Source organism: Neolamprologus multifasciatus, chromosome 20 (assembly GCF_963576455.1).
Source record: "Neolamprologus multifasciatus chromosome 20, fNeoMul1.2, whole genome shotgun sequence".
Classification (NCBI taxonomy): domain Eukaryota; kingdom Metazoa; phylum Chordata; class Actinopteri; order Cichliformes; family Cichlidae; genus Neolamprologus; species Neolamprologus multifasciatus.
Genome location: NC_140458.1, coordinates 15,628,418 through 15,645,717, shown reverse-complemented (window position 1 = coordinate 15,645,717; position 17,300 = coordinate 15,628,418). Strand labels below are relative to the sequence as shown.

Here is a 17,300-nt window from a genome sequence, read left to right as displayed (position 1 = left end):
GGGTCAAACCGGAAGTGCCATGATTGACTACAAATTAAGTGCATGTCTTTGTCACAACGTTTGCCCTCAAAAAGAGTTTTGCAGATGTTGGATTTAGAACGCAAATCAGGTAACGGTGCTTTACCTCGCAGTAATTAGCAGCTATATACACATATTTTAGCTGAATATTGTAATACAGGGCTACTGACTGACTTTTAGAGATGGCAAATCAGGTCAAAACAACAACCCTTAGTCCTTGGGTTTATAAAACATGGACATTAAAGGCAGCGGGAGAAATTTAATGTCACAATTCTGTTGAGCAAATACAAAAAATATCGGTGTGTTGATAATACTGTACACTGAAGAATAATTAGGGAAACAGGCGTCAGTGGTTTCTTTGAAGGACATAAATCAGTCTGATTAAGTTATCTACCTGAAATGTAAGTGACCTTAAAGTGTAGTTATTGGTTTTATTTTGTCACTTTTTCCCACTAATAAGTGTGACTATTAGAGAAACAAACTGTCTGATGTCTCTGCTTCTCCACATCTACGTACAAAGAAATCCAAGGTAAACAACAAGAAGAAAGACTGTTTCAAAATGCTCCAGTAAGAAAAATGACAAGCATATAATTAGATGGTATTAGTAATAAATGGCTTGGATGTAAACTTAACATACAAGTGATAAATACCTGTTTAAAACTATAGACTGTATAAAAAGATGGACATAACCACTATGACATCAACCGTGGCTTTGGAATTTTGGATTTTAACTAAAAAAATTAATTACCCTACTGAATTCAGTAGGGTAATTAATTTTTTTAGTTTGGACAGTTTCAGCCCTCATAACAAATTTGTTATGAGGGCTGAAACTGTCCAAACAGACAGAAACTGTCCAAATTGTATTTTGCAAACGTTATTTTTTGTGTTGTGAACCTGAACATTTTACCATAAGAGTGTATGGAATCGGACTCCATTTAGGAGCCATCTTCAAGTGACAACTACTTGTTTTTTAATTTTAATTATGTTGCACCAATTCACAACATCAGCCGCCTCATGGTGTTTTGTATAGGAGAGTAAAGGCCCTACAACATTAGAAACGCTCCCCAACAATCAGACGCTCTCCCCTATGAACCCTGCCATATCTTGAAAATATGACAGGGTCACCATTTCCTTCAAGGAACCTCAAGGAGCGGCAGTTTTTTCTGCTTCCTCATTCAACTGTGGATGTTGCTTCCTATTTAAAACCAGTATTACAACATGCTTCACCGTCACCACAGATGATAAAGCACGACTACTTTGATAATAAACATTGATAATGATAATAAGCATGCATATGTTAAATATGTGAAAGATATGTGAAGTGTTATGTATCTGTTTTTCATACAGCTGTTGGGAATAGAGTGACCAGATCGCTATAAAATAAATGCAGACTAAACACAGTTTGTGCGAAATGCTAGCTCGTAAGGAGGTCGAGTTATTGTTGAGGTTTTCGCTATAGTAATGTAGGGTCATTACTTTACAATACAAAGCACCTTGAGGTAACTGTTTTTGTGATATGGCACTATATAAATAAAAGTGGATTGAACTGGCATTAGGATAACCTTTTTCTGACTATATTAAAAAGCTTTTGCAAAAGCCAGAAATGTGCATGAACCAGTCAAAATGTGTAACGTTGTCTCAAGATGTGGGACAGTGGGGGCAAGGAATAAAACAAAAAACAAAAAACGAATAAATAAAACATAAAGAGGGACATCAGGTCGCCCTAATTAAGAAACGGGCGCGTTACACGAAATTAATCTTTTTTTTTAAACTACATTCTCAACCTCTTTACGCGACGCGAGTACTTCTTTTATTGTGAAAAGCCGCGACGGAAGCCTAGTGACAGACTCCGGGTAGCTTGACGTGCCAGAGAGGGCCTGAGCTGGCTTGATCCGAGAGCAGACAAACTTGCGTAGTCTTACCACGGGCTTCGGTGTCTGTCTGCCTCTCTCTCTCTCTATGGACGACCAGAGGCGAGAAGAGGAAACGGGAATTGTTGTTGTCCGGACCGCAGCGCCTTATGAGAGCCCGACGATGATTTAATCACGGAAAACCTGAGTGTGGGTGGGAAAAAAGAAGGAGAAAAGACGCGAGGAGAGAGGAGCAGCCAGCCGTTGGAGATGTGCGGTCGGGCCGAGATTGCGGCGGTAGGTAGTTCCAGCACGGCAGCCCCTCTCCGACGTGTTGTTTTCCCAGTTAATTTTTGTCCGCACGGAAAAGGAAAAGGAGGAGTAGGAATGAATAGAACAGCTACTGCTACCTCAGCCCCCCTGTTTTTTTTTACGGGTCTAGCAGGGTATGTTTGTTGTTTTCGCCCAGCGAAATGCTAGCACACACCGGCCCCGCTTCCACGCCGTGAAAATAGCCAGACGGTTCTTGTTACAGCGTTAACCCCACTCTTCTGCCATTCGCCACCAGTTGTATTCCTAAAAATGTTTTCACGGGAAACTTTTTTTTCCTGTAGGGAGTTACAGGCCTGTTGGTCATTTTCTATATTTAATTGAAAAAGCAGTCTAAATAACATTAAACCCCGTTTCTCCTTTCTGTTGTATTTATCTACATGAACATGATTTCTCGTTGCACGATGGGTTTCTGATGCAGCTCTCATTTATTCACACCACTCTTAATGATACATAATGCACTCTCTCTGATGGGATTGAAAGGTTGTAGCCTAATCGTTGCTCTCAGTACTTGTACCCTTAAGTTAATAAGGTCAAAGGTATGGTTTGAAATATATTCTTTGCCCACATTTTCATTATTTACTGAATTTATGTGCTGCAAAACTACATAGTGACATTTTGTATTATTTTGTTTAGCATGTAAGTACGGAAGATAAAATAATCTGAGAAGTTGGATGTTTGTAATAAAAACGTACAACGTAAAATATCTAGGTTATTATTAAATAAATAAATAAATAAATATATATATATATATATATATATATATATATATATATATATATATATATATATACACACACACACACACACACGTGTATGACATGAGTCATTTGTGGCTTCGGGGATGAACATTAAAGAATAGTTTTTAGAAATATAATTTTATAAATGGTAATTATAAAGCATTATTACTGCCTACGTTCGTATTTGACATGTATCTCAACATATGGGTAGCAGTGTCTTACTGTGTGCATTTATTTATAAAGATTGGATGATAGAAACATTTACACTTCATGCAATATCGTTTAAAGCATGGCTCTTGACAGCATCAAACTCTTTGGTGCCTTATAATGTGCATGCAGCACTGACACACATGAAGTCCCAGAGGAATTGTTGTTTCACGGGCTTCCCCTCCCTTCTTCTCCTGCTGTAGGTATCCCTGTCTAAGCCTGGACTGAGCAGATTGTTCTGAGAGGAAACGGATAACAAACAGGGGAAGTGAACATGGCTGGGACCTCTGGCTTCTTTTCCAACGGACCTGTGCCGTGGATGGACAACGCCACAGAGATGAACAACCTGTACCGAGACCTGGAGTTGGGGACAGTACTGACACTATTTTATTCTAAGAAGTCCCAGCGGCCAGAGAGAAGGACATTTCAAGTAAAGCTGGAGACCAGGACTATTATCTGGACTCGGGGCACGGATAAAATAGAGGGCGAGAGTGAGTATTCTGTCAGTGCAAACATGCTCATACAAATATCAGCGCTCCTGATGACTGGTAAATTTGTAAGGTATATGTGCCAGAACTGGTTGGTTGGCATACAGTCAGAAATATGATGGGTGTAGTGTTTTTTAAGGTGCTTGAATGCCTCACAAAAGACTTGCACGATGGGCCGACATGATGGTATTGTGAACAGTTGGATAGTGTTGTCAGTTAGGATGTGATGTCACATCTAAAAGCCCCAAATAATTGAATTCATACAGCAAAGACGCAGTGAAATCTCACAATTCCACTGATCAATAAGAGACTGGTGGTGCAGTGATATTGTAGATGTGGGATTTTTCTTTTGTTTTTAATACATTACAGCTAAAAGTGCTTTAAGCGTCAAGTAACTTGTCGCTATTGGTGTAAGATATTTTAGTTGATGTCTACATTGGAACCCAAGGCAACTGATTAACCTTTAAAGACTCCAAAACCTTTGTGTTGTAAAAAATGTAAGTTGTACTGCCAGGATTAAAAATTAAAGTTACTGAGCAAATACATGAGTAGTTTAAGAGGTTGGGTGGTTTTACGAGGTTTTTACACTAAAGACAGTTTGGAGAAACTGGGATCAGTACGGTAGAAGTAAAACTGAACCGGCTGCTTTTTAAGCGCATAAATCAATCTGATAGCTAAAGTTGTATGATAGAAAGAAAACATGCAACCCCGCCTGTGTGTCGTAATATCAGTGTTTAAAGTGCTTCTTACTGAACGACAGGTTGCTTAAATGTTCAGTTGTTTGGGATTATTTTCTTGCAATATAATATATTTATTTCTCTTGGAAAAAGCAGGTATGAATATCAGAGGAAGAAGAAATGAAATCACGTGTCGGGTACAAATAGTTGTAGGGTCGACGCAGAGAAGAAACACTGTTTCCTTGCACTCTTTTGTTCCTTTTTAATAGGAATATTCTGTATAGTACCAGGAAGCTGGCATTCAGGTTAATCTTCAACAAAGCAGCGTGTCTAACTGAGGACACACAGGCCTTTAGTGAGTCGTAATGTCATCTGTCTCTTGGGTAGCAGGATGCCTTGTGCACAGCTGCACTCTGCTCCGGATGCAACAAAAAGGCACACACACACACAAAGGAGGTTAGGCTTAGTGGTGTTCTTTTGTCCTTTTTTTTTTTTGTTTTGATGGGTTTTTTTCTTTTTGTTAAATCAGTATCATCTTCTTAGTGAAGGGTTTCATACGCCCATGAGCTCATAGCTGCCATTTGATACTCCTGGAGAGGTGAAATTGGCCTGAGCTGCTCATTAATGTTCAGAAATAGAATACCAGGGTTTTTACTGGAAGTGTGTAATCGTTCAGGAACGATTTGGCCCCGTGTATTTACCCCTTATCAATGGCAATGAAAGAATGATGTCCATTAACTGTGGAAACAGCAGTCTCGTATGCTTCTAAATATAAAGTGCTGAGAAGTGGACCCATTTGTTCCATCCTCTCTTAAAGTGTATTTTGTGCATTTTTTTTCACCACTCCACGTGATTTGCCTTTCAGTTTTTGCCCCGTGTTTCCAATCAGATAATTGGCTGCGCTCATTTGTGGCTCGCACACTTGTATATTACTCTACAGCACACTATGATGTATGTGCGGCTTGACATAGCAGGATGTGGTCTTGCAGAATAATTGTCAGTAGACAGACGTGCCTTCTGAGCGTGTCATAAATATACAGCTTGGATACCTGGGCTTCACAGTCTGTCTTTTTAAGTGAAAAAGTTTGCTCCAGTTCTGTTTGTCACTACATGAGTGTACAGTTTGTTTTCAAAGCGACTGCTGCAACACGTCCTGCACAGCACCCTCAGTAAAACTCAGCAGTATCATGCTAATCATTTTCTAACCCCCTCGTTTAGTGTGTGACAGATACCAGGTGACATGTACATGAATTGAAATCATGTTTGAGTCATTAGGCACCATCAACTCATTTTAATATCAGAGAGCTACAGAGATGGAAAGTGAGTTCGCTGGCAAGCTTTGATGAACTCTGAGCCGCTTCTAGAGTTGTATGAATTAATACTTTTATACTCTCAACCATTTATTTGAGTTTTGTGTCCTGGCTTGAAAAACCCCCAAAACAACTTAGTTCTTGTAACCTCATAGTCATACCCTGTTATGTTTACAAGCTCTGGTTGGAGACACTGAAATACAATTGGCAAAAAAAAAGGGCATAAAAGCACATTATTTAACAAAAATTAAGCCAAAATGCAGAAGCAGTGTGTGAAAGACTAATGCTGCCAATCAGATGCACTTATTTGGAATAGAATAGAGTATGTCTTTATTGTCATTGTACATGTACAGCAAAACTGTGCAGGAAATATAAATAGACAATAGGACAACAGTAATAAATAACAAAGCAAGATGAAGTCACTCATTAAAAGGACAAATTGCAAAGGACTTGGTCTGTATGTAAGTAGCCTGAAAGATGAGGTGCTACTTAGACAATGGCTCACATTAGTGGGGTGGTGGGCAGGTGTATGTATGGAAGACATGGTGGTGGTGGAATTAGCTGTTTATGAGTCTGAAATTGATCATCAGTGAGTGTGAGCATCTCTACAAAAGCAGATGTTTCAGGAATTTACTGCTCTGGGGAATTCAGGTGTGTTAAGTGGCAAAGAGAAAAGACACCAGGGAAGTATATGAGGCCATTTCCAAACAATCAGTCTTTAAGTGTGGATCTCCTAACAAATTCATTGCAGACTTTGCAGTCATCAGAAAACTGCAAAAAACCTAAAAGCTACATCTCAGACTGTACAGGCCTCAGTTAGCATTTTAAGTGTTAAAGTTTGTGACAGTAAAAAGAGAACAAGATGGAACAAGTATGGCTTGTTTGGAAGCCTCTTCTTAATAAAAAGAACATGACAGCACCGCTTAGGCAAAAATGCATTTGAGCAAATCACAAGACTTCCGAGGCAATGTTATTTGAACAGGTAAGACCAAACTGGAGATATTTGATAATAATGCAAAGCACCACCACTAGTGAAAACTAAACACAGCATGTCAGCACAAACACCCCATACCAGTTGTCAAGCACGGTGGTGGAGAGGTGATGGGTTGGGTTTGTTTTGCAGCCACAGGAACTGGGCACCTTGCAGTCATTGAGTCAACCATGAACCATAAGTATTCTAGAGTGAAGCCATCTGTCTACAGCTAAAGCTTGGCTGAAACTGGGTCATGCAACAAAGCAGCAAATCTACAACAGAATAGTTGAAAAAGAAAATGAATAAGTGTTGCAGTGGACAAGTCAAAGTCCAGACATTAGCCTGAGTGATATGCTGTGGTGGGACCTTAAGAGGAGCTGTGCATAAATGAATGCCTGCAAAGCTGTAAAGAAGCGTGGGACGAAATACCTCCACAACAATATGAGAAACTCATGAAGGCATACAGAAAATAATTACTCCAAGCTATTGCTGCTATAGGCGGCTCTATATGCATTTGAATCATGTGGTGTACTTAATTTACTGAATTGTGGTTTATTTATTTTGTTATTCATCTGAAGTTCTATTTACCTAATTGTAAGACCTGGTAAAGACTAAATAGTAATTTATTATGTCCTGATATGAAAAATCCTTCCTTTTTGCCATGGCGTTGGGCAACATTAAATTGCTCATCTTCAAACACAGCGTCACGGGCTAGCTTCACTGTTTAGTGGGTTATATTTAATAACATACTGTAGAAATGTTTCTGTCATCCAGTTTATCTCTGGTTGAAGAAAACCACTGTGGGTAAATTTGTTGCATCTTGATAAGCCTGGTGTGGTGTTCATTAGAAGTTCTACATCCTTTGCACTTTTGCTCAGTTGAATGTTGAGAAAATCTTCTCTAAATCTGTAAGTGTATAGTTGGACATTAAGTTTTTATGGATATTATGGATATTAATGAACAGTTTATTGCAAACATTACAGACCCCCCCCCCCCCCCGATTTTTGGTTTAGAATGGTGGGCAAAGTCTTGTAGAAATGCAAGCTGCAGTGTAATATTAATTCCAGGACAAATACATATAAACTTGCTAAGTAATGACTGACACATCGTAAGTTTGAATATGAGACTTTTTTCCCCCCTTTTTAAACACTACATAATGATGCCGTGCTGCAACTGCTCCTAGGTTTGGGACAAAATCGATACTGCAGTATACCACATCCGCTTCCTCCTATGGTGTTATCAATACACTAGCAACAGAATCAATTTTTTTATTTAACCCTGTGAGGCCTCAGTCAGTACTCTGACCCCTAAGCCTATATTATCAGAGTATGTGATTTTTATTTTTATTTTTATTTTTTTTAACCTTTAAAAACTGACAAGCGTCAGTCCTTTAGTTTTTCTCCAAAGCTTACAGTAACGCTAAAATGGCTATGCGAATTAAACTTCTTGCGCATACTGCCAATCCAAATGGATTCCTTAGCTAGAGCCACAATTTCTTGACTCTTCATGTTGACATTGAGCAAATAAGAGAGGTTAAAATGAATGTCGTTAACCGGCTTGCGTTGAGGAAGAAGCAGCTCGGAAAGCGACAAATGCAGACTGCAAGAGAATCGGAGAGCTAACTGAGTGAATTTACAGATTATTCAAAAGTTGAAAAATAGTGATAATACTCACTGACAGTACAGTGCACTGAATACATGGATAACTCGAGTTTTTTGGTCTTTTAGGGATATTTTTCACAGATATTTGTCTTGCACTCTACTGGATATCACTGAACTGTTGCATTGTAATGACACAAGTTACTTTCTACATCTACTGTTGCATTGATCTGCTCAGTCACAGAGGGGCAGTTCACATAAATGCAGAAACGGTCAAATTCATGGCATTTGAATAACAGCTTTAATTCTAGATGAGCACAAGAAAAGAAGCCACATCTATTTTGATAGTAATTTATGTCTTTTAACAAAAAATCCTCAAATATGTTTATAGATTTTTCTACTGTAAACATTGTTGTTTGCTTAATATGACTGCTAACTCAATATCTTTGGGCTGTGGACTCTGATCGTGACAAAATTTGATATTGAAATTTGGATTCTGGGAAACTAGGATGGGTATTTTCCACTGCTGCCCTGAGTTTTTACACTGTCATCGGGGCAATAATTGGCAGATTCATCTACAATGAAAGAATTCATTGACAACCTTTTAATTTGAATGGTGCAGGAATGTAAGGCGTGTTCAGGTATAGACAGGATTTCGAACTGTGTTGTCGTTGTTGTTGTTATGATACGTCGGTGAGCAGTTTTGACAATAATTCAAACCACATACTGTGTTTTAACACGCACCACGACATTGGATGAGTTCCTTTTCAGCAGCAGTACCAATAAATGTTCTCACCTGTAGCCTGGAAATCCTTTTTTGAGAATGAAGAGGTCTTTGGGTTGTTTATGTTAAGTTACATAACCGGCGGGTGGAATTAACTTGCACACACGTGTGAAAACTGTCGTCCTTCTGATGTGCTTTTTCCATACCTCCCGCAAAGGACGTGCATACACTGTAACACCTCAGACGTGATGTCATTTCTAACTGATCCACCTTTTTTTGTGTGTGTTTGTGTTACTCGTTTGGATCTGGCCGTAGTTTATATGTAAGAACATTTTCAACAAAATACTGAGACATTAGCCCTCAGGCAGCAACGCTGTTACTTAATCAGAAACTGCTTTCAGATTGATTGTCTGTATGAAAACGTTGTAAAGAGCAGGCTGTTGCTGGAAAACAAGCAGAACTCAACAGCAGACTCGTTCCATTTAGAGATTGTTGGAAAGGGGAACTGAACCCTTTTAGCGGCTTGTCAGATGTTTGTCAGAGGAAAAGTCTTCTGCTGAAGTTGATCCCATATGCTGTCAGTGAAGCTTACATGGATCAGCTGATGTGGAAGTGTGCAGTGAAACATTGTCACAACATAGGCCGCATAGTCACTTGGAAATGTTCAGGGGTTTTTTCTTGCTTTAGAATGGATGGTGCACATAAACACGATTGATCTGCTTAATAGTTAAAAAGATGAGTCTGGGGCTTACCTAACAGATTTATTTATGGTTAAAAATATAAAAGATGCAGTCCAGGTAATTTATGGATGTGCCCATATGCAAGAACGATCCCACAGTGTCAAGTTCATATTGCATACCCATGTTTTTATTTATTCTATAGTCATCTTTATATTTTATCACTTAGAATATTTAGCAAAATAATTGCTCAATGGTCCTTTGCTGACATTGTGAAGATGATTATCAGTCAAAGCTCTTAAGTCTGCATGGCCGAGTGGGACGTTTTCAGTTGCCATGAAATTCTAAGCGAATGCTGTGAACGTATTGACTTTTGACACCACCGTGGTTCAGCTGTAAACACTGCAAGAAGGTGTGCAATTTGAACCCATGCAGAGTTGAAAAATATGGGCTATCTGGGAAAAGGACACTGTCACAAAAGCGATTCTTAATCTCAAGATTTTGAGTCGCTGGTTGAATGCAGTTCAGTAATAATAGCTTATGTCTTTACCCATCCAATCCAATATTTTAGGCTTTATAGCAACACTAAAGCTGACAGTTACTTTTGATTTGTTTTATTTGTAATATTCTTTCTTTTAATTTTCTTATTAAATGTATGTGAAATGTCAGAAAGTTGGGCCTTCTTCCTATATTTTATTTTTGGTTTACAGTATTTTCAGTTGTATAAAAATGGAAAAGAAGCACATCCTGACATTGTATGTGAAACAGAAGAAGTTTGACATTTTAGATGAAAAACAGAAATGTTCTTTTTGATCGTTTGCTTTTTTCACAATATCATAACATTGGCTTATTTAAAGTAAAACAACAACAACAAACAAAAAGGAAATTGGGGGAAGGGGATCAACTTTACATTGGCCAAAGTTTAAACATCAGGCTGTCATATTTTTACTGACAATACTTTTGCTTGGGTATGAAAAATGTTGGAAGACAGGGCACAGCACAGAAGGAAGTGTGGTAGTGTTTTGCAGGATACCTCCTCTCATCTCTTTTGGTAAGGTTACACCTCTGGCTATCTCTTTCTTTCCTGCATCTGTCTGAGGCAAGTTCCAAATATTTTGACACAAATGACTAAAAGTGTTGTCTAACAGATCAGCCTGTCAGAAGGGCTTCAGTCTAAACGGAAGTCTGCTGGCCCGTGTGGCGGGTTAAGTAAACGGAGATATGATATATGATTAGAGCACAGTTTGGTGAAATTCTGTGAGAAGACATTTTTATGCTTGAGAAAAGAACATGCACATGCTCACCTATACGCAAGCACAGATGTGGTGTGTAGGCGTCAAAGGCACAGGATGTGTGGTTCAGGGGCAGGAAGAGGAGCAGGAGCTGAAAGGTGTGTGTGTGTGTGTGTGTGTGTGTGTGTGTGCGTGTGTGTGTGTGTGTGCGTGTGCGTGTGTGTGTGTGTGTGTGTGTGTGTGTGTGTGTGTGTGTGTGTGTGTTTAGTAGGAGAGTCCCTGCTGTAGGTCTTGAACTGCAGTTAATGTAACACTGATAGGAACTCGCTGTGCTACTTTGCAGCCCACACACTTGTAAAGTTTCTCAATGATTGTTTATGGAGTTGAGATAAAATTATATCTGGTCTTTTTTTCTTCTTCTTTTTTTTCATTTGTCATGTCTACAGATAAACCGTGAAAACGTTAGCATTATCATAGTTCCGATCATATGTTGTTTAAATGTTTAAACACGCACACTTAACAGCCTGCACTTACGAGCACAGGTAGGTACATACTGTGATATATTTGTCATGTATATTTATATTTGAAATCTCAATCATTTAGACCTGACCAGTAGCTTCTAAAAAAAAAACAAAACAAAACAAAAACAAACAACAACAAAAAAACTGCCCTCTCCCCATTGCTTACTAATTGGTGGTTTTTGATCTATACTTGAATGTGGTTTGGGTCACCGCCTCAGCTTCATTGTTTTATGTGGTCAGAGGGGCTGCAGGTACTTGCACAATGTTTTTATTTTTTGTATGTTAGACTGTTAGGGTTAGTACTGAAGTGTTTCATGTTTCCTACATGAAATGGAATTAGAAAACAAGGAGAGCTTGGAGCTAAGTCTGCAGTTTTGTGCCAGATAATGTTATTTTGATTATTTCCATATCATTGCATATAAGTTTTGCACACCATATTCACACCAGAATATTACCGTGTCATGTGTTGGGAACCTGCAGCTTTGTGTTTTGCTAACTATTACATATCTGTCTGTATCTACAGTTGATATTCGAGAAATCAAGGAGATCCGTTCTGGACAGAAGTCTCGGGACTTTGATCGCTATGTGGAGGACTCGGCAGCACGGCTCGATCAGGCCCACTGCTTTGTTATTCTGTACGGCACAGAGTTTCGCCTTAAATCACTCAGCCTGGCAGGTATGCTCAGAGAAGGACTGCTTACACATTGACAAGAAGTAGCCTGTTACCATTGTACCTCAATAAGATCATTAGTACCATTGATAAATCAAATCTTCACATTTTGTTTCTTGCTAGGCTTCTTGTATTTTTAGCCTGTGACAGAATTGAGTTATTTAGATCAGCTGTTTTTGCTACAGCAACATCTGATGAAGAGATGACCATGTGGGTGCAAGGGTTAACCTCGCTTGTGACTGACACATTGAAGTCTCCAACACCTCTTCAGATCGAGCGGTAAATCTGAACTCAAAGTTTGTGTAAATAGACGGCATTATCTGTTTTCTGTATGCAATAAATCGCTTAAGTCTTTCTTTCTTTTCTTTAATTTTAAGGTGGTTACGTAAGCAGTTCTACGCAGTCGATCGCAACAGAGAAGACAGGTAACTAAACTCGGTCAAAGGATATCAGCTGCAGAGTTAATCAGATCGCCCTCACAAGAAATGGATGTTATTAGATGTAACTCAATTGTTTGCTACACCAGTTGTGTGCCCTTTCATCTAAGAGCACATAGACTTGCTGCAACCGGCTGGTAGGTGTCTGTGAGAGAGCTCAGCTGAGGTGTAGTAAGGGAACTAACCCCTCAGCCGCACACCAACAACTCTTCCTGCAGCAGGAAACAGACTGCAGAGAATGGAGAGGAGATGTACAGAGATGTTTGTCTGTTACATCCCTGACAGGCCTTTGTTACTGTGTGTGCGCTGTGTATTGTCGTTTCTGGCCAAAATTCCAAGCTGTGTAGCAGAAGTGAAGCCCAAACCACTCAACAGAACATGCAGGGTGTCTGTTTACAAGGTTTCAGCCCATCTGTAAACTCAAAATGGCATTTCTGCCTCACAATAGTTTCTACAAGTAGAAGTGTTTGCACATGTTGCACATGCTTATCCGTGTTTGTTTTATTTTTCAACAAAACGTGTTTAGGATATCCTGTAAGGATCTGAAGAGCATGCTGAGCCAGGTCAACTACAGGGTGCCCAACATGAGGTTCCTCCGAGAGAAACTTCCGGTAACCTCTTGCTGCTTACTTTCCTTATCACAAACCTCCTTCCCACTCCATCTCCCCGCCAACTTCCCTTTCATGATGATGTTGCTTGAGGCTAAAGATTTATGATTTGCCGTTAAAAGTCATTTCACTTTTCTTTCTGATTCTCTGCTTCTTTTATAGGACTCGGAGATGAGGAATGGAGACGTGTCCTTCAGCCAGTTTGCGCAGCTTTATCGTAGTCTCATGTTTGATGCCCAGAAAAACGTAAGTGCAGTCTTTTTATGTATCCACAGATAGTCCCTGTGCTTTCATCCCCCTAGCACCCCATCTGATGCTCTGCCAAGGCTCACTTCATCTTCCATCTGTCATCTCAAATGGCTTCAAGATCAATATGCACCAGCTAAAAACCCACCAAACCTCTCTGGTGGAGGCCATTAGGACACACAAACACACACACACAGATAAGAAGGCAGGCAAGCAGGGGTCAGATAAAATGAATAACCTCAGTGCCCTCCCCCCACCTCACAGGATGTCTAACACTGAAAGTGCAGCGCTTTGATTAATTACTTTAAATGTTTTTTGTCTCTTTACTATCTTTTAGATGGAAATCCCATTTCTACAAAGGTAGGTATACAAAACGCACACACATACACAGTGATGTTTTCTCTTGCATCACGGTTGTTTGCTGAAATTAACCAGTACTTTTTCTATCAGGTTCATTGATAGACCAGAACAGAGGATTTCCCTGGAGGACTTCAAGAGCTTCCTTTTGGAGTCTCAAAAGGTATTCTCTCAGTTGTTGGACATTTACATACTTTATTGCCGATTTGTTTTGTTTTCATGCTCTAATGCATGTTTGTGTTTGCTGTTGCAGGAGATGTGGGCCACAGATAACAACAAAGTGCAAGAGTTTATGTTCGGCTACCTGAAAGACCCCCTGAGGGAAGTGGAGCAGCCTTATTTCCAGCAAGACGAGGTATGCGCACCTCGATGCCTCTCGCTCTTTCTTTTCCCCCCTTTTCTCACTTGTGTTCTTGTGTTTTTTTTCTGGGTCTTCGCTCACTAACGGAAAAATGTACCATGTTTTCATAGGTTATGTTTTCCGATTTCCCCCCTGTGTTGTTAGTGTGGGAGGGAGATGCTCAGAAATTAACATGACTGGCCATGATCTTGGCCCTGAAGCACCTCCTCCTACACAGATATGAAAGGTTATTGAGTATGGTGCGGCATGACAGTTCTGCAGAAAGCGAAGGATGATTTTTGTGGTCACCGTAAAGTCATGAATAAAAGAGGAAAGTGGGACAAGCGAGCCTGCAGGAGGTGATGCTGTGTCTTCGTGCCAGAGGATGTTAGGTCACTGGTGCCCAGGCCTTGATTATGTGCAAAGAAAAGCCTATGAATAGTTTAAAAAAAATACATACTTTATTTTAAATATTATCACTACATGGAAATTATTATAGTTGAAGTTTAATGGGGAATCTGATATGTACAAATCCTACTCTAATGTGATGTTTTTGTTTGCTGATTATGGAATCCAATGTCATTATGTGTTTAATACATAAGTTAAATCTAAGAATCTGGATTAAGCAATTATGACAATAATTATGACATTTTGAACCCCACATGTTCCCCAGATGTTTCATCTCAGTTTTTCTTAGTTTTTGTAATTTATTCATGTTGACAGTTGTGCGTGTTCGGTGATTTACCAGTGTTTTTTAGAAGCATTCATATTATTTTGACATGAAACATTTATCTTAGTACTTTATCTTGTACTTTTCCTACTTGTTAGCATGTGTACAAGTTGACTGCCCTGTGGTTTAGAGCATTTGTGTTGTTTAAGCATGTGAAAATGTACCAGAAAAATTTATATTTGCAAGGTGTACCTGCTTACGAGATAGATGGGCTCGTGCAGTGAAATGTTTAGGTTTTGTATTTGTTTTTGTTTTTTTTACTTTATATCTTGGAATTTAGAATTATATTGAAACCAAGATAGACCTTTTCACCAGTAACATAAAAATAACAATAATTTTGGTGGAAACACAAACTCAACAGTTCTCACAGTCCAAAGGCTGGATCAGAACTTGGCAGTTCGCCTCTCCTTGGGGGCTCTAGCGCATGCCTGTGCATACAAACAGGTGTTGAGCCACTTCTTAAATGCCTTAAGCAATGGTGCCCTGATTCCTGAGTATTTAGGTCAGATGTTTTTAAGAATCTGATCATTATCATTTCAGTGCCACGTCAGTATATTGCTGTAAGTTAGGGTCTGTAATTCTTCCCACTTTTCACTGCTCCTCATTCTCTCTTGTGTAGTTCCTCACATACCTGTTCTCCAAAGAGAACACCATCTGGGATTCCTCCCTGGACCAAGTGTGTCCTGAGAATATGAACAACCCCCTCTCTCACTACTGGATCTCCTCTTCGCACAACACGTAAGCATGTCTGTTTGCCTGCTTTAATTGGGCCCTGGGAATGCTGGAGTTCTTGAAACCTCTGCCCAAAGGAGGTCTTTTGAACTGGCTTCACACATCAGATAAAAGTGTATTATTTAACAATCTCTTTCCCGAATGAGATCCAGGCATTTATTTTGCAGGAAAATGTATTTTTCCTCCCATTGAAAAGTGTGTGAAAGTCAGCGCAAGTAATTCTGTACTAAATGTGAAACAATGCTCATTGGAGCGACGGAATGAAAATTTCCCATGTTCCTTTGATTAGGCTTGAATTGACTGACTGAATGAGTAAGAAGTATTTATCCGGTCAACAGAGGAGAACGAGCCCTTTTGATATGACTGTATCAATTTATTTATGTAATCACCATAAAAAGTGTGTTCGTGTGCTAAGACACTCCCTGACATGTTAATGTTTTGTGTACATACTTGACATTGTGTTCTTATTTTTAGCTACCTGACAGGAGACCAGTTTTCCAGTGAATCGTCCTTGGAGGCATACGCACGCTGTCTGAGGATGGGCTGTCGCTGTATTGAATGTAGGAACACACACACACACACACACACACACACTGGAAGGTGTACGGTTTACCCACGAGTAGTAAATCACCACTGCTTGACTTTTAACCAACTAATTAACTTTTACCCACTTTCTTATCCTTCACAGCTCAACTTTTAACCCCAGCTAATGCACCCTTAACCAGGTCCTCACATGCAAAAACTTATGCAACCTTTCCCGATATTGCTTTTCAGCAAACCCTTGTCAGGCAGGTTTCTATAAATAAGACTTGTTTGTTGTAGCTCTTGTTCGCCTTGAAACATACAGATCCTACAATTGTCCCGTCACTCACACACGTCTGTTTATTTTCTTTATCCTTAAAGGATAAAAGATGAAATGATGTTGCATGCATGTGTCTATGTTTTTTTCAGTGGACTGCTGGGATGGCCCTGAGGGAATGCCAGTCATCTACCATGGGCACACCCTCACAACCAAAATCAAGTTTTCTGATGTCTTGACCACCATCAAAGAGCACGCCTTTGTCACATCTGAGTGAGTGTGCATGACAACGCGCTATTCTTGTTTTGTTTTCTTCTCTTTTTATGACTGTCAGTGGGGATGTGGTGATTAACAGGATAAGAGATGGTGAAGATAAAGAGATGACGGGTACACACTAATGTAGAAACACTGTGGGCAGGCCACAGTGACATCACTGTGAGAAAGTCACATCAGAACAAAGTTAAACAAGGGGTTTCTTGGATTTGCCACTCCTCTGAGGTTGACTCTGAGGTCCCTTTTACAGATATCCCATCATCCTGTCCATAGAGGACCACTGTAGTATTGTGCAGCAGAGGAATATGGCCACTCACTTTAAGAAGGTGTTTGGAGACATGCTTCTAACCAAGGCAGTGGATATCGCAGCAGATGGGCTGCCCTCACCCAATCAGCTCAAGAGGAAGATCCTCATCAAGGTCAGAGCCTCTTGGAGTCATGAGAAATCATTTGATTTTTGGGGAGTGGGGATTAGTAACCTTACTCTGTCTGTCCTTCTCCTCTTATCTGATGCAGCATAAGAAGCTCGCAGAAGGCAGTGCCTATGAGGAGGTGTCCACCACCACTCCCTACTCAGAGAATGATATCAGCAACTCCATTAAAAATGGCATCCTGTACCTGGAAGATCCCATTAACCATGTAAGCATGTTCAGTGTATAAATAGTTTCTGAATCCTGCACGAGAAATAATTTGTGGGCAGAAATGGTCAGAAAAGAAAAACTAGCTTCTGTATCACATATGCTTTATGTGGTGTTTATCAGTA

The 17,300-nt window shown here is 39.7% G+C and overlaps 1 protein-coding gene across 1 annotated transcript in view; it reads left to right on the top strand.

The window, feature by feature from the left end:
* Positions 1-1,883: 1,883 nt before the first annotated feature.
* The window catches only part of plcg1 (phospholipase C, gamma 1), a 27,672-nt gene continuing 12,255 nt past the window's right edge, over positions 1,884-17,300 (top strand). The window contains exons 1-15 of the mRNA XM_085145728.1: positions 1,884-2,165; positions 3,349-3,636; positions 11,869-12,021; positions 12,201-12,294; positions 12,393-12,440; positions 12,979-13,063; positions 13,223-13,306; positions 13,644-13,666; positions 13,757-13,826; positions 13,917-14,018; positions 15,353-15,471; positions 15,940-16,025; positions 16,417-16,537; positions 16,788-16,956; positions 17,054-17,176. Coding sequence (XP_085001854.1) covers positions 3,420-3,636; positions 11,869-12,021; positions 12,201-12,294; positions 12,393-12,440; positions 12,979-13,063; positions 13,223-13,306; positions 13,644-13,666; positions 13,757-13,826; positions 13,917-14,018; positions 15,353-15,471; positions 15,940-16,025; positions 16,417-16,537; positions 16,788-16,956; positions 17,054-17,176 — 1,494 coding nt within the window. The 5' untranslated portion in view covers positions 1,884-2,165; positions 3,349-3,419. The remainder of the gene's footprint in view (positions 2,166-3,348; positions 3,637-11,868; positions 12,022-12,200; positions 12,295-12,392; positions 12,441-12,978; positions 13,064-13,222; positions 13,307-13,643; positions 13,667-13,756; positions 13,827-13,916; positions 14,019-15,352; positions 15,472-15,939; positions 16,026-16,416; positions 16,538-16,787; positions 16,957-17,053; positions 17,177-17,300) is intronic.